This window comes from Amblyraja radiata, chromosome 11, assembly GCF_010909765.2.
Source record: "Amblyraja radiata isolate CabotCenter1 chromosome 11, sAmbRad1.1.pri, whole genome shotgun sequence".
NCBI lineage: Eukaryota > Metazoa > Chordata > Chondrichthyes > Rajiformes > Rajidae > Amblyraja > Amblyraja radiata.
This window is the reverse complement of record NC_045966.1, coordinates 39,554,088-39,576,092: the sequence shown is the minus strand read 5'-3', so window position 1 is coordinate 39,576,092 and position 22,005 is coordinate 39,554,088. Positions and strand designations below refer to the sequence as shown.

Here is a 22,005-nt window from a genome sequence, read left to right as displayed (position 1 = left end):
GCCTTACAATGCCAGAGACCCGGGTTCGATCCTGATTACGGGTGCTTGCCTGTACGGAGTTTGCACGTTCTCCCAGTGACCTGCATGGGTTTTCTCCAAGATCTTCGATCTCCTCCCACTCTAGACGTACAGGTTTGTAAATTAATTGGCTTGGCGTAAACGTATAATTGTCCCTAGTGTGTAGGGTAGTGTTAATGTGCGGGGATCGCTGGTCAGTGCGGACCTGGTGGGCCGAAGGGCTTGTTTACGTGTTGTAGCTCTGAACTAAACTAAAGCTGCAGTGAGGATCAAACGCGTGTCTCTAGTGATGCGAGGTACCAATTGTGCTCCCACAGACAGAGAGTTTAGTTTAGAGATGGCATGGAAACGGGCCCTTTGGCCCACCGAGTCCACGACGACCATCGATCATGTATTTTCTTTAGTTTTAGCTTCTCCCTTCTCCCATCAGGCAAGATTGGTACAGAAGTGTGAAAACGCACACCTCCAGATTCAGGGACAGTTTCTTCCCAGCTGGTATCAGACAAATGAACCATCCCATCACCAACTGGCGAGCGGTCCTGTCCTCCCATCTACCTCTTTAGAAACCTTTGAACTATCTTTAATCGGACTTGACTGGATTTTATCTTGCCCTTTATCCTGTATCTGTACACTGTGGAACAAAAATGCTTTTCACTATACATGCAGGAGGATGAGGGGTGGTCTAGTACAAGATCATGAGAGGAATAGATCGGGTAGTCACTGGCCCAGAGTAGAGGAATTGAGAACCAGAGGACATAGGTTTAAGATGAGCGATGAAAAATTTAATAGGAACCTGAGGGGAAACATTTTCACACAGAGGGTGATGGGTGTATGGGAACGAGCTGCCGGAGGAGGTAGTTGAAGCAGGTTCTATCACAACGTTTAAGAAATATTTAGACAGGTACATGGATAGGATAGGTTTAGAGGATTATGGGCCAAGCATGGGCAGGTGGGACTAGTGTAGATGGGGCATATTGGTCGGTGTGGGCAAGTTGGGCCGAAGAGCCAGTTTCCATGCAGTGTGTCTTTATGACTATAATGTGACAGTAATAAACTAAATCAAATCCCTATGAGAGACACAAAGTGCTGAACTCAGCAGATCAGGCCGCATCTCTGGAGAAAATGGATAGGTGAAGGGGTTTGAGGTGAAGGCAAGAAGAGTCCAGGACAAATCCTGGCTGGCAACAAATGGCCTCAGGCAGGGTGGTGTGTCGTGGTGTACAGCACTGATGCTGTTATTTACTTTAGTTTAGTTTTGTTTACAATACAATACAATAATACAATACAATACCATTTATTTGTTATTTTAGTGTATTTAGTGTATGCTTAGTGTATTATCATGTGTAACGAGGGACTTTTATTTGTGTGCCAACCAGTCAATAGGAAGACTACACATGATTACAGTCAAGCCGTCCACAGTGTACAGGTACAGGATAAAGGGAATAACGTTGAATGCAAGAGTGGCACTGTGGCGCAGCGATAGAGATCCTGCCTCATAGTGCCAAAGACCCAGTACGATCCTGACTATGGTTGCTGTCTGTGCAGAGTTTGTACCTCTCCCTATAACCGCGTGGGTTTCTCCGGGTGCTCCGGTTTTCGCTAAAGATGTACAGGTTTGTAGGTTAATTGGCTTTGGTGAAAATTGTAAATTGTCCCTAGTGTGTAGGATAGTGCTAGTATTCGTTGGTCAATGCGGAATCGGTGGGCCGAAGGGCCTGTTTCCATGCCGTATTGCTAAAGTAAAACTAAACTATAATAATAATAATTATTATTATTATTATTATTATAATAATAAATGTATTTGTATAGCACATTTAAAAACAACTCACATTGACCAAAGTGCTTTACATTAGTGTAGGTACTAATTTGATACATACAACGGTAGACAGACCTAACAATACATACATACATGTACATACATACATACATAAACTGTTTACAGCTCCCCCTCAGAGGGGCTCAAAAACGCTAGGGGGTAGAAATAGGGAGTAGAAATAGGTTTTGAGTCGTGACTTAGAGGAGTCGATGGTGGGGGCAGTTCTGATGAGGAGCGGGATGCTATTCCACAGTTTAGGTGCTGCAACCGCAAAATCGCGGTCACCCCTGAGCTTAAACCTAGACCAAGGTTTATGATAAACTATGATAAAGTCGAGTAAAGTCCGATTAAATACAGTCCGAGGGTCTGCAAGGTAGTTGGTAGATAGGTGTGTGTGAGTGCAGTCCTGATCCTTGCCGTCCACCTCTCTCCTAGATCAGCATCTTCATGACGCACCTGTCCAACTATGGCAACGACCGGCTGGGACTGTACACCTTCAGGAATCTGATCAGCTTTGTGCAGTGCTGGACCAACCTGAAGCTACAGACCCTGCCTCCTGTGCAGTTGGCCCAGCGATACTTCCAGCTCTTCCCCGAGGAGAAGGACCCTTTCTGGCAGGTGAGAGCTCGTGGCCCTGAAACCGAGCAGTGGACCTCTGACTGGTGGAGCGGAGGCTGGACGTTTTACTTTACGTTCGATTCTCTTTAAAGTAGACTAGTGTGTAGATGGCTCGACAAGAGAGGACAATGTTTGACCTCCAATTTGGAAAGAAGGGTGGCCAAGGAACTGAAGGGTCAGTGAGAGAGCTTTTGGGACAAGTTGCCATAACTTTAATTAGTTTTAAAATAAATCCGTATCTGCCGCTGTGAGGCAGCAGCCCTACCTGCTGCACCACTATGCCTCCTTACACATGCCTCTTGTGTCTGATCTTGCAGGACCCATGTGAAGATAAAAGACACAAAGATATCTGGAGCAAAGAAAAAACATGTGACAGACTGCCAAAGCTTCTTATTATTGGCCCTCAAAAGTCAGGTAAGTGTAAGTCCACAGCCTGAGACTGATCAAATATAAATCTTCTCTCTTTTTCAAAATACACGCACTCCCCGACTTACCTAATGGGTGATTTACAAAAACTCACACTTACGTAGGCAATGCTTTCAGACCACGGACGCCCATGTTGTCTCCATCTCGGAGCTCCCCACTGTGGTCTCCACGTTGGAGCTCCCCCATGGTCTCCACGTCGGAGCTCCCCCCTGTGGTCTCCACGTTGGAGCTCCCCCATGGTCTCCACATCGGAGCACCCCCCTGTGGTCTCCACGTTGGAGCTCCCCCATGGTCTCCACGTCGGAGCTGACCCTGTCTGTAAACCTCCCCCAAACCTGTACGTCTTTGGATTGTGGGAGGAAAACGGAGCACCCGGAGAAAACCCACGTGGTCACAGGCAGAACGTACAAACTCCACACAGACAGACACAGACAGACAGCACCTGTAGTCAGGATGGAAAACTGGTCTCTGGCGCTGTGAGGCAGCAACTCTTCCGCTGCACTGCTGCGCCACCCTTTTGTGTGTTAACCAGCATCTGTTGTTCCTTGTTTCCACAGATAAGAGTTGATGTTGGCATCATGTTGGGCATGGACATTGTGGGGCAAAGCGCCTGCTTCCTATGCTGTAATGTTGTATGTTCTATATCAGGGTCTCCAGCATCTGCAGTTGCTCCTGTCGCACTGTTCTATATTATGTGCTCGATGTAATTCCATTGACACACACTCCACACAGCTGCTATGACTGAGTGAGCTCAGCCATGCAGGATCAGGCCTTCGAGACAGCTGCAAGCATCCGGATTCCCCCTCCAGGCATGGGGGACGTTTAACAAATGTCAAACTGCTCCACAGCACTCTGCAGTAAAAGTACTCCTCCCTTTCCCAGCTGTGGATCGAATTCCAGAACAAATACATGGAAAACCACACCACCGACTTCTCCAACTACCTGGGTGGTCCTAAGTTCATAAGTTATAGGAGCAGAAATTCGGCCCATCGTGTCTACTCCACCATTCAATCATGGCTGAACTATCTTTCCCTCTCAACCCTATTCTCCCTCTAACCCCTGACACCCTTACTAATCAAGAATTTGACAACCTCCGCTTTAAAAAATACCCAAAGACTTGAGCTCCACAGCCGTCTGTGGCAGTGAATTCCACAGATTCACCACCCTCTGGCTAAATAAATTCCGCATCTCCTTTCTAAAGGTATGTCCTTTTAGTTCTGGAGCTGTGCCCTCTGATCCTAGATTCCCCCACTGGTGGAAAAATCCTCTCCACATTCACTCTATCCAGGCCTTTCACTGTTCATTAAGTTTCAATGAGGTACCCCCTCATCCTTCTAAACTCTTATCGAGTACAGGTTGAGTGGTCTAATTCTTCTCCAATGTCTTATGGTCTCACTTCAATTGAGAAGTGAATGGCATAGAATACGGAACATCGAACACTACAGCACTGTTACAAACATCTACAAATGCACTGTCGAACTTGGTTTGAGAACAGCTTTGCCCAAGATCACGAGAAGTGGTAGATGGAGCCCAGTCCATCAGACAGACTCTCAACTCCACACGTTCGCAGGTTATAGGAGTAGAATTAGGCCATTTGGTCCATCGAGTCTACTCTGCCATTCAATCATGGCTGATCTCTGCCACCTATTCTCATTTCCATGCCTTCTTCCCATAACCCTTGACACCCGTTCGAATGAAGAACTTGTCTATCTCCCCACCATTGATTTTATCTACACTTCACGCTGCTTCAGAAAAGCAGCCAACATCATCAAAGACTTGTCCCATCCCGATCATTCCTTCTTTTCCCACTCCCCATCCGGCAGAAGATACAGAAGCTTGAAAGCGTGCATCACCAGACTCAGGATCAGCTTTAGGCTTCTGAACGGTCCTTCCACAAGTTTGGGTACTGTACAATGCGCCTTGGTTTAGTTTAGTTTAGAGATGCAGCACAGAAACAGGCCCTTCGGCCCACCGGGTCCATGCCAACCAGTGATTCTCATACACTTACCCTATCCTACACACACTAGGTGGCAATTTACAATTATACCAAGCCAATTAGCCTACAAACCTGTACCTCTTTGGAGAGTGGGAGGAATCCGGAGATCCCGGAGAAAACACATGCAGGTCACGGGGAGAACGTCCAACCCCCTACAGACAGCACCCGTAGTCAGGATCAAACCCAGGTCTCTGGCGCTGTAAGCCAGCAACTCCACCGCTGAGCCACCGTGCCGTCTACCTCCATCTATCACATTGCAGACATTGGACTTTGTCTCTGCAACTAGTACGCTACAATGCTGAGAACTATATTCTGCACTCTGTATCTTCCCCTTTGCTCTCCCTATTGTACGAGTTTGGCTTGATTGCATTTATTATGTATAATATTATCTGAGCTGTTTGGATAGCATGCAAAACAAAGTTTCTCAATGTACCTCGGTACATGTGACAATACAGAAAACTCAAACTCCTCTTTGCCTTACATATTATACCTGCGTTTGACGATTGTATTTTTGCATGGTATATCAGATCTTTCGGGTAGCATGCAGAACAAAGCTCTTCACTGTACCTCGATACAGGTGGCAACAATAAGCCAAACCTAAACATGGCTGTAACGGTGTTCTCTTCCTTTATAGGTACTACGGCACTCTATCTTTTCCTCACTATGCATCCGGACGTCACCAGTAACACTCCAAACGCTGACACATTTGAAGAGCTGCAGTTTTTCAATGGGCCGAACTACCACAAGGGTATTGACTGGTAAGCGAGCGACTCGGGTGAATATTCCACAGCCATCCCCCACACACTGTGGCCAGCCCACCACTCACACCAGACTGCCCACCATCCACTCCATCTACCCTTCACCCTGCCCCTGGAGAGCAGCCAACATCATCAAAGGTGGAATGAACTGCAGATGCTGGTTTAGACCAAAGATAGATGCAAAATGCTGGAGTTGCTCAGCGGGCCAGGCAGCATTTCTGGAGAACAGGGATAGGTGGTGCATAGGAGGTTTACCAGAATGATGCTTTATCAGGGTATTAGCTAGTGAGAGCTTGGACACTCTTGGACTGTTTTCTCTGGAACGTCAGAGGCCGAGGGGAAAGTTGATAGAGGTATATAAAATAATGAGAAGCATAAATAGGGAAGAAGGTCAGAACCCTTTTCCCAGGGAGGAAATATCAAAGACTAGAGGGCATAGCGTTAAGGTCAGTGGGGCAAAGTTTAAAGGAGATGTGCGGGGCAAGTTTTTCATGCAGAGGGTGGTAGGGGCCTGGATCTTGCTGCCAGGGGTAGTGATGGGTGCATATAGATATAGGCAGCACGGAAGCAGCCCCTTTGGGCCAGCTTATCCACGCCGACCAAGATGTCATCTACAGTAGTCTTAGCTGCCTGCGTTTGTCCATATCCCTCTAAACCTTTCCTATCCATGTACCTGTCTAAATGTATTTTAATGTGATTGTAGGGCTTTAAGAAACTTTTAGATAGGCACATGGCTGTGCAGGTAGTAGGATAAATATCTGATAGGATAGAATTGGCAGCGTGGTGAGGAGAGGGTGAGGGATGGGATTGGATTGTTTAAGGGCCTGTCCCACTTGGCCGTCATTTGCGGGTAATTTACGAAACATCATTTATGCGTCACGCATGGTGCGCACATGGTGCACATTACGCGCGCATGGTGCGTGATGACATAGGCAGTGACGCATGGCCGCACGTGGCGTCGCAGGATTTTGTGATGTACAAAATCTTCGCGCGCCATCTGCGTGACGCGCAATTGACGGCCAAGTAGGACAGGCCCTTTAGAGTTTAGTTTTAGACTTTAGAGATGTAGCGTGGAAACAGGCCCTTCGGCCCGCTGAGTCCGTGCTGACCAGCGATCACCCTGTACACTAGTACTATCCTACACACGGGGGACAATTTACAATCTTTTAACAAAGCCAATTAAGCTCCAATTAAGCTCCAAACATGCATGGCCTTGGGAGGAAACCGGAGCACCTGGAGAAAACCGACGCGGTCACAGGAAGAAAGTGCAAACTCTGCACAGACAGCACCCTTAGTCAGGACCGAACCCAGGTTTCTGGCGCTGTGAGGCAGCAACTCTAATACTGTGCCACCGTCCCGCCGTTTGGTCTCACAGAGAGCTAGTGCTGTGTCCATTCCGTGACCGCCATTGCACCGTAAACTCCAGGCCACTCTTCCAGTGTAACAGGTCCCCACCTCTCTCCCCGTTGCAGGTACATGGACTACTTTCCGATTCCCTCCAACACCACCTCGGACTATTTCTTTGAGAAGAGCGCAAACTACTTTGACTCTGATGTGGCGCCGAAGCGGGCAGCGGCCCTGTTGCCCCTAGCTAAAATCATCAGCATCCTGATCAGCCCCGCTGACCGTGCCTACTCCTGGTACCAGGTACGTCTGCCCTCGACTGCCATCGGTGGTGGTATCTGTGTCGGTGTTGATATCGGTATCAGTATCAGTATTGCTATCCGTATTGCTATATGTGTCTATTAGTATCCATATTACTATCTGTATCAGTATCTGTATTGGTATCGGTATTGCTATCTGTGTCTGTATCAGTATTGGTAGCGGCACTGGTATCAATAATTGGTAATCGTATCAATATTGATATTGGTTTTAATATTGGTATCGCTAATTAGTAATTGTATTGGTATTGGTATTAATATTAGTATTGTGTGGTAATGGTATCAGTACTGGCATCGGTATCAGTATGGGTATCGATAATAGGTGGTGGTATTGGTATTGGTATCAGTACCGGTAGGTATTGGAATCAGCATCGGTATTGGTATCAGTTTCTTTATTGGTATTTGGTGCTGGTATCGGTATCAGTATGAATATTGGTATTGAGCAACTTGGTCGGCATGGATGAGTTGGGCTGAAGGGCCTGTGTACGTGCTGTAGAACACTTTGACTCCATAATCAAAACCTGAGGAGCAACCTTTTCACAGTCTTTCACCCAGGGAGAGGGAATCAAGAACCTGAGGACATGGGTTAAAGGTGAGAGGGGAAAGATTTAAAGAAAGGGGAAAGAGATAGTCTGTCTCCTGTGATGGAGACGGTGAGATCAAGAAAAGGTAGGGTGATGTCGGAGACTGTTCAAGTGACTTTGAGTGCTGGATAGAAATTAGTGGTGAAGTTAATGAAGTCAGTGAGTACTGCATGGGTGCAGGAGGCAGCACCGATGCAATCACCAACAAATAGGACTAGGTTGGCATGGATGAGTTGGGGTGAATGGCCTGTTTCCTTGCTGTGTGACTACATGCCTCTCCCCGTCTCTCCCTCAGCACCAACGAGCCCACGATGACCCGGTGGCCCTGAGGTACAGTTTCCACGAGGTGATCACTGCTGGACCCAACACCGCCCCGAGGCTGAGAGCTCTCCAGAACCGCTGCCTGATTCCAGGCTGGTACGCGATGCACATCCAACGCTGGCTGAACTACTACCACACCAACCAGGCAAGTCCTCACCTCCACCGCACCCTGGGCCACTCCACAAACCACAGGCACATGGCATCCAAGGAGTTGGGCAAAGGGGATCCAATGGTTCAGTCGTTGAGTTTGGGCGGCACAGTGTGCCCAGATTTATGCCAACATCAACTCTTTTGTGCAGAAGCAAAGAACTGCAGATACTGTTTAATATACAAAAGGGTGGCACAGTGGTAGAGTTGCTGCCTTACAGCGCCAGAGACCCGGGTTTGTCCTGACAACGGGTGTTTTCTATATGGAGGTTTTACGTTCTCACTGTGACCGCGTGGTTTCCTCCGGTTGCTCCGGTTTCTTCCCACATCCCAAAAAATGCACAGTATTTTAATTGACCAGTAAAATTGTACGTTGTCCCTAGTGTGTAGCATAGTACTAGTCTATGGGGAGATCGCTGGTCGGCGCGGATTCGGTGGGCCAAAGGTCCTGTTTTCGTGCTGTACGTCTAAATGTACAGGAAATTAGTTTTACTTGGCATCATGTTTGGTGCAGATATTATTGACTGGAGGGCCTGTTCCTGTGCTGACTCGTCTATGTCCTGTGTTGCCGCCTGTTTGTTTGATGCGTTGCCTCAGCCCTGGAGTTGCACAGTCACAGCGCCAGGGTGGTGAATCTGTGGAATTCATTGCCATAGACGGCAGTGGAGTCCAAGTTAATGGATATTTATATAACCCCGGTGTGTAGAGCTAGTAGGAGGTGAAATAAAACATTGTTACGACAGCTCAGTGGCGCGGTGATGGGCCAAATGCCCTAATTCTGCTCCTACAACTTACGAACATGAACAGCCTCCTGTATCGTTCCTTTTTCTCAGCAGATCCTCGTCCTTGACGGGCAACTCCTCCGGACGGAACCAGCAACAACAATGGAAAAGGTGCAGAAATTCCTGGGACTTCAGAATGTCGTTAATTACCACAAGTTTTTGGTGTAAGTAAACTCTGAAATACTTTCAGTTTGGGAGGGACAGCATTTATTTCAAAGAGGGTTCCCGACCCGAAAACGTCCCTTATTCATGTTCTCCAGAGATGCTGCCTGACCCGCTGAGTTACTCCAGCATTTTGTGTCTTTCGAGATTAATGGAGACAGGCCCTTCGGCCCACCGAGTCAGCGCCGACCAGCGATCACCCCGTACACTTGCATGATCCTACAATTTTACAATTACAATTTACTGAAGCCAATTAACCTACAAACCTGTAGGCCTTTGGAGTGTGGGAGGAAAGCGGAGCATCCGGGGAAAACCCATGTGGTCACGGGGAGAACGTACAAACTACGTACAGGCAGCACCCTTAGTCAGGAACGAACCCGGGTCTCTGGCACTGTGAGGCAACAATTCTATTGATGCACCACTGTTCCGCCCTTTTGCTGGCTTTGTCCAGAGAAACTACTTGTCATCATGTTCTTGAACCAACCTACGCATCTCAAATCCTACCTTGGCAACAGAACACCTTGTATCTGAAGCAACTTGTACATTTCTCTCTGAAGAAAACAAATAGATTTATCCCTGCATTTCGTGATTCTGTGGGTGTCGAACACTGCCCTCTTTGGTAGAAACAAAGAACTGCAGGCTTAACTCAGCCAGTCAGGCAGCATCTCTGGAGAAAAAAAGATGGGTGACATTTCAGGTCAGGGCCCTTCTTTGGACTGCACTCTTTGGGCCAGTACCATGTTATTTATGAGCAAAACATAAATTACATGAGGAAATCAGTGGGTCAGGCAGCATCTGTGGAGGGAATCAGTCTGACGAAGGGTCTCAACTGGAAACATCACCTGTCCATTTACCTCCATAGATGGTGCCTGACCCGCTGAGTTTCTCCAGCTCTTTGTGCTTTGCTCATGAGTAACATGGTACTGACCCAAAGAGTGTTTTGGGTCAAAGATGTTTAGCTCATATGTCTTACAAAGGCTGTCTTTGATATAGAAACAATGAACTGCGGATGCTGGTTTACACAAAAAGACACAAAGTGCTGGAGTAACTCAGCGGGTCAGACAGCATCTCTGGAGAACATGGATAGGTGACATTTTGTGTCGGGTCCCTTGTTCAGACTGCTTGCTGGGAGGTGTGACAGGAAAGAGAGTTGGAGGAGAGGAGCGGGCAGGACAGATCATGGCTGGCAATAGAAGGACAGTGGTGAGGGAGGTTTTAGATAGGCAGATTGTTGGCCAAAGGCCAAAGATGAGAAGACAGATGTGAGCCCTAAAGGATAAAGAGTTGCGAATTGTGAAGCTCGAAGACTGAAATGTTGAGAATAGTGTAGCTGTAGGAAAGAATATAGGTGGAGGGGGGGGAGGGGGGGGGGGGGGGAGAAACCAGTGCAAGGCCCGTTACGAGGTGGGGGATGTGGGGTAAAGAAGAGTGGCGCAGTGATAGAGTGGCTGCCAGAGGCCTGGGTTTGATCCTGACTACTGTGCTGTCTGTATGGAGTTTGTACATTTCCCCGCTCCAAAGGCTTACAAGTTTGTAGGTTAATTGCCTTTGGTAAAAATGATAAATCGTTCCTAAACTGTAGGATAATACTAGTGCACGGGGTGATCGCTGGTCGTCGCGGACTCCTTGGGCCGAAGGGGCTGTTTCCGTGCTATATCTCTAAAGTCTAAAGGTTCAAGGGAGAAGGGGGGGAAGTGGAGGGAAGCAAAGGTGTGAGGGGCTTGGGGGGAGATGAAGAGGGGGAAAGGTGGGTGTTTGTAGAAGTTACATAAAATTGGAGAATTCAATGTTCAAACCTGTGGATTGTAAGGTACCCAAGCAGAATATGAGATACTGGTATAGGTACAAGTATAGAAGACAAAGTGCTGGAGGAACTCAGAGAGTCAGGCAGCATCTGCGGAGGGAATGGACAGGGGACGTTTTGGGTCGAGTCCCTTCTTCAGACCGAAGCGAAGTCTTTCTATGACCCAGAGTTGACACCAACTTTCTTTTCTGGATTTCAGATTTGACCCCAAGAAAGGTTTCTGGTGTCAGCTCTTGGAGAGCAATAAAACAAAGTGCCTGGGCAAGAGCAAGGGTCGGAAGTACCCCGAGATGGACAATGATGTACGTACCCAGCCTTCCCATGCACCAACTTACACTTGAGCTCCAGAAGATTCATGGTGCAGCTTTACGGGACTTTGGTCAGGCTGCATTTGGAGCATTGCATGCAGTTCAGAGGGTGGTGGGGACCTGGAACGCACTGCTGGTTTTCTCCCACATCCCAAAACACGTGCAGGTTTGCAGGTTAATCGGCCCTCTGTAAATTTCCCCCCTAGTGTAGGGTGGATGGCAAAGTGGGATAACATAGAACATATAGAAACATAGAAACATAGAAAATAGGTGCAGGAGTAGGCCATTCGGCCCTTCGAGCCTGCACCGCCATTCAATATGATCATGGCTGATCATCCAACTCAGTATCCTGTACCTGCCTTCTCTCCATACCCCCTGATCCCTTTAGCCACAAGGGCCACATCTAACTCTTAAATATAGCCAATGAACTGGCCTCAACTACCTTCTGTGGCAGAGAATTCCAGAGATTCACCACTCTCTGTGTGAAAAATGTTTTTCTCATCTCGGTCCTAAAAGATTTCCCCCTTATCCTTAATCTGTGACCCCTTGTTCTGGACTTCCCCAACATCGGAAACAATCTTCCTGCATCTAGCCTGTCCAACCCCTTAAGAATTTTGTAAGTTTCTATAAGATCCCCCCTCAATCTTCTAAACTCTAGCAAGTACAAGTCGAGTCTATCCAGTCTTTCTTCATATGAAAGTCCTGACATCCCAGGAATCAGTCTGGTGAACCTTCTCTGTACTCCCTCTATGGCAAGAATGTCTTTCCTCAGATTAGGAGACTAAAACTGTACGCAATACTCCAGGTGTGGTCTCACCAAGACCCTGTACAACTGCAGTAGAACCTCCCTGCTCCTATACTCAAATTCTTTTGCTATGAATGCTAACATACCATTCGCTTTCTTCACTGCCTGCTACACCTGCATACCTACTTTCAATGACTGGTGTACCATGACACCCAGGTCTCGTTGCATCTTCCCTTTTCCTAATCGGCCACCATTCAGATAATAGTCTACTTTCCTGTTTTTGCCACCAAAGTGGATAATGACATATTTATCCACATTATACTGCATCTGCCATGCATTTGCCCACTCACCCAGCCTATCCAAGTCACCTTGCAGCCTCCTAGCATCCTCCTCACAGCTAACACTGCCCCCCAGCTTCGTGTTATCCACAAACTTGGAGATGTTGCATTCAATTCCCTCATCCAAATCATTCATATATATTGTAAATAGCTGGGGTCCCAGCACTGAGCCTTGCGGTACCCCACTAGTCACTGCCTGTCATTGTGAAAAGGACCCCTTTACTCCTACTCTTTGCTTCCTGTCTGCCAGCCAGTTCTCTATCCACATCAATACTGAACCCCCAATACCGTGTGCTTTAAGTTTGTATACTAATCTCTTATGTGGGACCTTGTCGAAAGCCTTCTGAAAGTCCAGATATAACACATCCACTGGTTCTCCCTTATCCACTCTACTAGTTACATCCTCGAAAAATTCTATAAGATTCGTCAGACATGATTTACCTTTCATAAATCCATGCTGACTTTGTCCAATGATTTCACCACTTTCCAAATGTGCTGCTATCCCATCTTTAATAACTGACTAGCAGTTTCCCCACTACCGATGTTAGACTAACTGGTCTGTAATTCCCCGTTTTCTCTCTCCCTCCCTTTTTAAAAAGTGGGGTTACATTAGCTGCCCTCCAATCCTCAGGAACTACTCCAGAATCTAAAGAGTTTTGAAAAATTATCACTAATGCATCCACTATTTCTGCAGCTACTTCCTTAAGTATTCTTCCCTTCCCTCCCGCACCACCCTCTCCCCGGGCACTTTCCGTTGCAACCGCAAGAAATGCAACACCTGTCCCTTCACCTCCCCCCTCGACTCCATTCAAGGACCCAAGCAATCGTTCCAGGTGCGACAAAGGTTCACCTGTATCTCCTCCAACCTCATCTACTGCATCCGCTGCTCTAGATGTCAGCTGATTTACATCGGGGAGACCAAGCGTAGGTTGGGCGATCGTTTCGCCGAACACCTCCGCTCAGTCCGCAATAACCTACCTGAACTCCCGGTGGCTCAGCACTTCAACTCCCCCTCCCATTCCCAATCCGACCTCTCTGTCCTGGGTCTCCTCCATTGCCAGAGTGAGCAACAGCGGAAATTGGAGGAACAGCACCTCATATTCCGTCTGGGGACCTTGCGTCCGTATGGCATTAACATTGAATTCTCCCAATTTTGCCAGCCCTTGCTGTCTCCTCCCCTTCCTTAATCCTCTAGCTGTCTCCTCCCACCCTCCCATCCGCCCGCCCTCGGGCTCCTCCTCCTCCTCCTCCCCTTTTCCTTCTTTCTCCCCCCCCCCCACCCCCCATCAGTCTGAAGAAGGGTTTCGGCCCGAAACGTCGCCTATTTCCTTCGCTCCATAGATGCTGCTGCACCCGCTGAGTTTCCCCAGCAATTTTGTGTACCTTAGTTATTCAATTGGTCTGCCATGTCTTTGTTTCCCATGATCAATTCACCTGTTTCTGACTGCAAGGGACCTACATTTGTTTTAACTAATCTTTTTCTCTTCACATATCTATAAAAACTTTTGCAGTCAGTTTTTATGTTCCCTGCCAGTTTTCTTTCATAATCTATTTTCCCTTTCCTAATTAAGCCCTTTGTCCTCCTCTGCTGGACTCTGAATTTGTCCTAGTCCTCTGGTAGGCTGCTTTTTCTGACTAATTTGTATGCTTCATCTTTTGTTTTGATACTATCCCTGATTTCCCTTGTTATCCACGGATGCACTACCTTCCCTGATTTATTCTTTTGCCAAACTGGGATGAACAATTGTTGTAGTTCATCCATGCAGTCTTTAAATGCCTTCCATTGCATATCCACCGTCAACCCTTTAAAAATCAATTGCCAGTCTATCTTGGCCAATTCACGTCTCATACCCTCAAAGTTATCTTTCTTTAAGTTCAGGACCCTTGTTTCTGAATTAACAATGTCACTCTCCATCCTAATGAAGAACTCAACCATATTATGGTCATTCTTGCCCAAGGGGCCACGCACAACAAGACTGCTAACTAACCCTTCCTCATTACTCAATACCCAGTCTAGAATAGCCTGCTCTCTCGTTGGTTCCTCTACATGTTGGTTTAGAAAACTTTCCCGCATACATTCCAAGAAATCCTTTTCCTCAGCACCCTTGCCAATTTGATTCACCCAATCTATATTGAAGTAGATTGAAGTCACCCATTATAACTGTTTTACCTTTGTTGCACGCATTTCTAATTTCCTGTTTGATGCCATCCCCAACTCCACTACTACTGTTAGGTGGCCTGTACACAACTCCCACTAGTGTTTTCTGCACCTTAGTGTTTCGCAGCTCTACCCATATCGATTCCACATCCTCCAAGCTAATGTCCTTCCTTTCTATTGCGTTAATCTCCTCTCTAACCAGCAACGCTACCCCACCTCCTTTTTCCTTTCTGTCTATCCCTCCTGAATATTGAATATCCCTGCATATATCATAGTCATTAATAGCTATCTGCACATTCAACTCATCCACATTATTACGAATGCTCCTTGCATTGAGACACAAAGCCTTCAGGCTTGTTTTTACAACATTCTTACCCCTTATACAATTATGTTGAAAAGTGGCCCTTTTTGATTTTTGCCCTGGATTTGTCTGCCTGCCACTTTTACTTTTCACCTTGCTACCTATTGCTTCTACCCTCATTTTACACCCCTCTGTCTCTCCGCTCACACATTTAAGAAACCCTTTCCCTTTAACTCCATCCTCGACTATCCCATTTGACACCCGACCCCATAGATTGACACCCCATAGATTGGGTAAACTGTCAGAACATTTTTCCAAGGGCGAAAATATCCAGCACTAAAGGGCATCGCTTTAAGGTGAGAGGGAGAAAATTTAAAGGAGATGTGCGAGGCAAGTTTTTTACACAGAGGGTGGTGGGAGTCTGGAACGTGCTGCCAGGGCTGATGGTAGACGCAGATATGATAGTGATGTTTAAGGGGTTTTTAGATAGGCATATGTATATGGGGGGATATGGATTATGTACACGCAGATACTAGATGGTCCTGTCATCATGTTCAACACATTGTGGGCCGAAGGGTCTCTTCTGTACAGGTTCCGTAATAAAGTAAAGAATGGGATAAATATCTTTGGGATGTGGGAGGAAACCGGAGCACCCAGAGGAAACCCACGTGGTCACATGGAGAACCTGCAAAGCGCGCGCGCTCACACACATACACACACACACACACACACACACACACACACACACACACACATACACACATACACACACACACACACACACACACACACACACACACACACACACACACACACACACACACACACACACACACACACACACACACACACACACACAAAGTTTAAAGACTCAATGGTACTCTCAATGGTACTTTACCTGTCACATGTTGAGAGGGATAGATTGATTAGCCACAATTGAATGGTGGAATAGACCCAATGGGTTGAATCGACTAATTCTGCTCCTATAACTTATGAACTTAGGTACAGTGAGATTTATTTGTGTGTGCAGTTTAGTAGAAGTATCACTCTACATAAGCACTCAGATAAGCATTTCATATACAGCACGTGTATAGCAGTAGTACACTGAGACAGTATACACAGTCGCCAGATTTGGCGCCAGTTTCAACTCTACGACTCTATGACGTATTGCCGTGCCTTGATGCTGGTTACAGTCCGTCTTTTCCTTTTCATTTTACAGTCCCAGGTCTTTCTGAGAGAGCATTACAGAGACGCCAACATTGAACTGTCTAAGCTCCTGTACAAACTGGGCCAGACTCTACCAACATGGTTGAGGGAAGAACTCCAAAACAACAGGTAGTTACCAGAGCTGGCACGGTGCTTCCAACTCTGCCTCGAGGACATCGAGCTGTGATCCCACTCCATCCATCTTCATCTTCCAAGGGCCAGGTCCCGACGTGTCTAACCGAGCCTCCAGAGACTTCTACAGAAACATGGAGGGTGGGATTCTGACCCTGGAGATCCTGGCACCCACCATTTCAGCACTGACTGGGTTCTCGTGAACATCATCAAACATTTCCATCTCGTGCTCCCTCAGGAGTGAAGTCTAGATATTGGTTCCTCAAGACATTGATGAATCTCATCCCCATCCACTCCTGAGCTGCTGAGATACACGATAATTGTTCAGTTATGGTCTCCTCTTAAGGGACAGCTCAGTCTCTGACGTTGGAGATCGCAAGAGTTCAACGCGAGGAGATATATTTGCTTCTCCAACATGGTCCATGCTGCAATTTCAACCAGGGAGGGCTCTTGTCTTCTTCTCTTTCCTCCCTCTCCTCCCATCCCGATCACTTCCATCCCATCCACCCACATCCCAACCACCCCCATCCCAATTATCCCATCCCAACTATCTCATCCCAACCACCCCCATCCCAATTATCCCATCCCAACCACCCCCATCCCAATTATCCCATCCCAACCACTCCCATCCCAACCACCCCATCCTAACCACCCCATCCCAACTGCCTCCATCCCAACCACCCCATCCCAACTATCCCATCCCATCCCAACCACCCCATGCATGACGTAGCTTAGAAGAAGTTGTCTCAACAGAGTTTCAATGGATTGACTCCCCCCACCAAGGAGCTTGTGTGTTGAAGACTATCGCACTTGTCCTTCCACAAGGGCTTACAATGGGACAGGAGCACGGGGACTCCTTGCAACAGGGGGCCCTGAGCGAAAGTGGGAGTCGGTAAACTACCAGACAAGAGCCCTTCTGCTAAAGGGCACCAACAGATGCACTCTAGGACCAGGCTGGTATAGAGAAACAAAATGACCACTATTTCCCTACTCCCACCTGTAACATTGCCACTAAAGACAAGTAGTCTATTCTCCTTCCCTCGTCCTCCTCGTTAGGTTTGTATTCACGTTTAAACAACCAATGTGACTGTTTTACAGAAAACTATTGCGGACTATTTGAGATTGGTGTCCACAGAACCTTTCTAATGTCCGGTGACTTTGAACCAGTGACTTGATGTAATTACTCTGTGTGAAGAGTGCATATCGTTTTGGGGACAAAGACTAATTCATCTTCCCAGTCAAGATTCACCCTCAGTCTAGTGTTCAGAGCTTTCACAGGGGCTTGTGTCAACCCCTGACAGGTCTTCGATTGAAATACTTTTTGCATTCTCCCCCCCCCCCAAAAAAAAGATTGCCTCATTCCGCACAAGCATTTGAACGATTGCTCAGATCAAAGAAAAAGACCCATGAGAATGTTGAGCCTAAGCCTTCATACAGCGCTGAAGGCAGGTGGATGATGTTGAATTATTTTACTGTACCAGAGGTGACTTACAATTTATTTAATGTACAATGGGACCAAGCACGCCACAGTGGGGAAATTATTTTTGGCAATATTCTGTGTGTGAAATCATGAGGGGAGTAGAAAGGGAGAATGCACCGAGTCTTTTACCCAGGGTAGGGGAATCAAGAACCAGAGGACGCAGGTTTAAGATGAGAGGGGAAAGATTTAATAGGAACCTGAGGGGCATTTTTTTACACAGTGGGTGTATGGAACGAGCTGCCAGAGCAGGTAGTTGAGGCAGGTACTATATATAACAACATTTAAAAGACATTTGGACAGGTAAACGGATAGGACAGGTTTAGAGGGCATGTGGGCAGGTGGGACCAATGTAGATGGGGTCATCTTAGCCGGCATTGGCAATTTGGGCCGAAGGGCCTGTTTCCGTGCTGTATGACTCTATGGCATTATTTGACTTAATGCAGTCAAACAGGGCATTTTAAATGGGCGAAAGGGTCGGCATGGGCATGGTGGGCTGAAGGGCCCGTTTCTGTGCTTCACCACCATGACACATGGATGTCCAGAGAAACACTTAAAAGACCTGACACCTTCATAGGTTCAGAGGGACATGGGCCAAACGTGGGTACTAGCATAGATGGAGCATCTTGACAAGTCATTGAGTATTTCTAAGGCGGAGATTGACAGGTTTACTAAGGGTGTCTGTGGTTACAGGGTGAAGGCAGGAGAATGGGTTTGAGATGGAATGATAGATCAGCTATGATTGAATGGTGGAGTAGACCTGATGGGTTGAATGGCCTAATTCTGCTCCTATGACATGGTATGAATCTCAATCATGTCCACAAGAGTCTGGTGGTGGGAGTACTATTGTTGTGTGCGATGGTCTTGGCTATGGACAACACCTTGGGCTGACCAGACGCTCTCTCGCTCGATGAGGTTGCTGTAGGTTATGGCGACAACGGTATGAGGAGTGTGCAATGAAGACTTTGTCCTCGGGCAGGCAAATGTACCGAGAGAAACCTGACGTGCGGGTAACGGAGAGAGAAGATGGTTCCCATGGAAAGCCAACGTTACCACCTGCTGATCAACGGTCCTCTCTTGATGAACTCTGGGAACGGGTCCTCTTTGAAGGATTTCGTAGCTGCTTCTTTGCGATAAATATTCCCTCCCACACACCCTTCCCCACAACGGACAACGGTGTATGTGAACACCTCACTCAAGTACATCTTCTCTGTCACTGGATCTGTGTTTAAGAAACAACAAGCAATGAAAATAACATGAAAGTTGAAGTTTACACTGTACAAATTTTTGGAAAAACCATTGTATTGGTAATTTATTAACAAAGTGTTTTAAATCTGTAATTTTAAATACCCTATAATTTACTCACCAGCTATAAGAATAATACTTTTACCATTGAATGAAACAGAGTAACAGGAGTGTGAGTTGTCTCTTTCTTACACACACACTTTGATTTATAACTCCATGAGCTGTGTTTTAATGTCAGGCAGGTGGGACTAGAAGGGTTATCATGGGTAAGTTGGGCCAAAGGGCCTTTTTTCATACTATATGACCATGACTGTATGTAATAGTTTATAATTACTTCCTGGTATACAGTTAGTGATGTTCATTTAGTTTAGGTTAGAGATACAGTGTAGAAACGGGCCCTTCGGCCCACTGAGTCTGCGCCGAGCATCAATCACCCCGTACACTCATTCTATCCTGCACATTAGGGACAATTTACTGAACTTAAGTTAAACCTGCACACCTTTGGGATGTGGGAGGAAACCGGAGCACCCAGAGGAAACCCACGTGGTCACAGGGAGAACGTACAAACTCTGTACAGATAGCACCCTTAGTCAGGATTGAACCGGTCTATAAGGTAGCAAGAGGCATATTACTCGTGTATATTGTCTCAGTGAACTATTTCTATACATTTTGTTCTTAATCTCCAATTGTGCTGATATATAGTAATATTTCACTGAACTGTACGCAAAAAAATAATTTCATTGCACCTCGGTACATGTGACAATAAAGATCCATTGACCGTTGGATATAACCATATTATAACAATTACAGCATGGAAAACAGGCCATCTCGGCCCTTCAAGTCCGTGCCGAACACTTATTTTCCCCTAGTCCCATCTACCTGCACTCAGACCATAACCCTCCATTCCTTTCCCGTCCATATACCTATCCAATTTATTTTTAAATGATAAAATCGAACCTGCCTCCACCACTTCCACTGGAAGCTCATTCCACACAGCCACCACTCTCTGAGTAAAGAAGTTCCCCCTCTTGTTACCCCTAAACTTCTGTCCCTTAATTCTCAAGTCATGTCCTCTTGTTTGAATCTTCCCTACTCTCAATGGGAAAAGCTTATCCACGTCAATTCTATCTATCCCTCTCATCATTTTAAAGACCTCTATCAAGTCCCCCCTTAACCTTCTGCGCTCCAAAGAATAAAGACCTAACTTGTTCAACCTTTCTCTGTAACTTAGTTGCTGAAACCCAAGCAACATTCTAGTAAATCTCCTCTGTACTCTCTCTATTTTGTTGACATCCTTCCTATAATTAGGCGACCAAAATTGTACACCATACTCCAGAATTGGCCTCACCAATGCCTTGTACAATTTTAACATTACATCCCAACTTCCCAACAATATGCAGGCAAGGGACGGATATAGATCAGACAGAGGAGATTAGGTTAACTTGGATAGACATAAAGTACTGGAGTAACTCAGCGGGTCGGGCAGCATCTCTGGAGAAATAGGACGGTGAGGTTTCGGGTCAAGACCCTTCTTCAGACTGAAAGTGTGTCAGTCTGAGGCTTCTTCAGTCTGAAGAAGGATCCCGACCCAAAACGTCACCCATACTTTTTTGCCTGACCTGCTGAATGACTCCAGCACTTTGTGTCTATCTTTGGAATATGCCAGCATCTGCAGTTCCTTTATAGATTTAGTTTAACTAGGCATCATGTTCGGCACGGACATTGGGCTGAAGGGCCTGTTCCTGTGCTGTACGGTTCCACGTTCTAAACTGGTAACGAAGACACTTCTGGCCAGTGGACACCTCACCATCAATACAGTTTTGTCAGCAAACCTATGACATGTGTCCTCTGCCCAACAGGACTCGAGGGCCTGAGCTACAGGGAGAGGTTGAGCAGGAGGATGAGGGGTGATCTTATAGAGGTGTACAAAATCACGAGAGGAATAGATGTGGTGAATGCCCAGAGTACGGAAATCAAAAACCAGAGGACATAGGTTTAAGATGAGAGGGGAAAGATTTAATAGAAACCAGAGGGGCAACATTTTCACACACAGGGTGGAGGTGTATGTAAAGAGCTGCCAGAGAAAATAATTGAGGCAGGTACTATAATACACAGGTACAGTTAAAATGATAGAAAATGTTTAGAGGGATTATGGGCCAAATGCAAGTAAATGGAACATGTAGATGGGGCGTCTGGGTCAGCATGGAGGAGTTGAAGAAGTTCCAGTTTCCATTTTATGTGATTTTATGACAAAATGCTGGCAAATGTAACTTACTTTTGATTCCAAGCACCAGTGCCCTCCATAATGTTTGGGACAAAGACCCATCATTTATTTATTTGCCTCTGTACTCCACATTTTGTGATTTGTAAGAGAAACAAATCACTTTGTCAGATTTTATTAAAGGGTATTTTTATACATTTTGGTTTCACCATGTAGAAATTACAGCAGTGTTTAGACATAGTCCACCCATTTCAGGGCACCATAATGTTTGGGACACATGGATTCACAGGTGTTTGTAATTGCTCAGGTGTGTTTAAATGCCTCCTTAATGCAGGTATAAGAGAGCTCTCAGCACCTAGTCTTTCCATCACCTTTGGAAACTTTAATTGCTGCTAATCAACATGAGGACCAAAGTTGTGCCAATGAAAGTCAAAGTTATTATAGAAACATAGAAAATAGGTGCAGGAGTAGATCATTCGGCCCTTCGAGCCTGCACCGCCATTCAATATGATCATGGCTGATCATCCAACTCAGTATCCTGTACCTGCTATCTCTCCATACCCCCTGATCCCTTTAGCCACAAGGGCCACATCTAACTCCCTCTTAAATATAGCCAATGACCTGGCCTCAACAACATTATGTGGCAGAGAATTCCAGAGATTCACCACTCTGTGTAAAAAATGTTTTTCTCATCTCAGTCCTAAAAGATTTCCCCTTTATCCTTAAACTGTGACCCCTTTTTCTGGACTTCCCCAACATCGGGAACTATCTTCCTGCATCT

General features: G+C 46.4%; 1 protein-coding gene across 6 annotated transcripts in view; it reads left to right on the top strand.

The window, feature by feature from the left end:
* Nucleotides 1-16,857, top strand: part of ndst1 (N-deacetylase and N-sulfotransferase 1) — a 107,902-nt gene extending 91,045 nt beyond the window's left edge. For 5 of the 6 annotated variants that reach the window (XM_033029742.1, XM_033029743.1, XM_033029744.1 and 2 more), the window contains 8 exons: nt 2,270-2,452; nt 2,770-2,866; nt 5,509-5,632; nt 7,105-7,279; nt 8,173-8,343; nt 9,179-9,291; nt 11,293-11,395; nt 16,163-16,857. In XM_033029742.1, coding sequence (XP_032885633.1) covers nt 2,270-2,452; nt 2,770-2,866; nt 5,509-5,632; nt 7,105-7,279; nt 8,173-8,343; nt 9,179-9,291; nt 11,293-11,395; nt 16,163-16,282 — 1,086 coding nt within the window. In that variant the 3' untranslated portion in view covers nt 16,283-16,857. The remainder of the gene's footprint in view (nt 1-2,269; nt 2,453-2,769; nt 2,867-5,508; nt 5,633-7,104; nt 7,280-8,172; nt 8,344-9,178; nt 9,292-11,292; nt 11,396-16,162) is intronic. The other variant, XM_033029748.1, reaches the window with a different exon arrangement.
* Nucleotides 16,858-22,005: the final 5,148 nt, after the last annotated feature.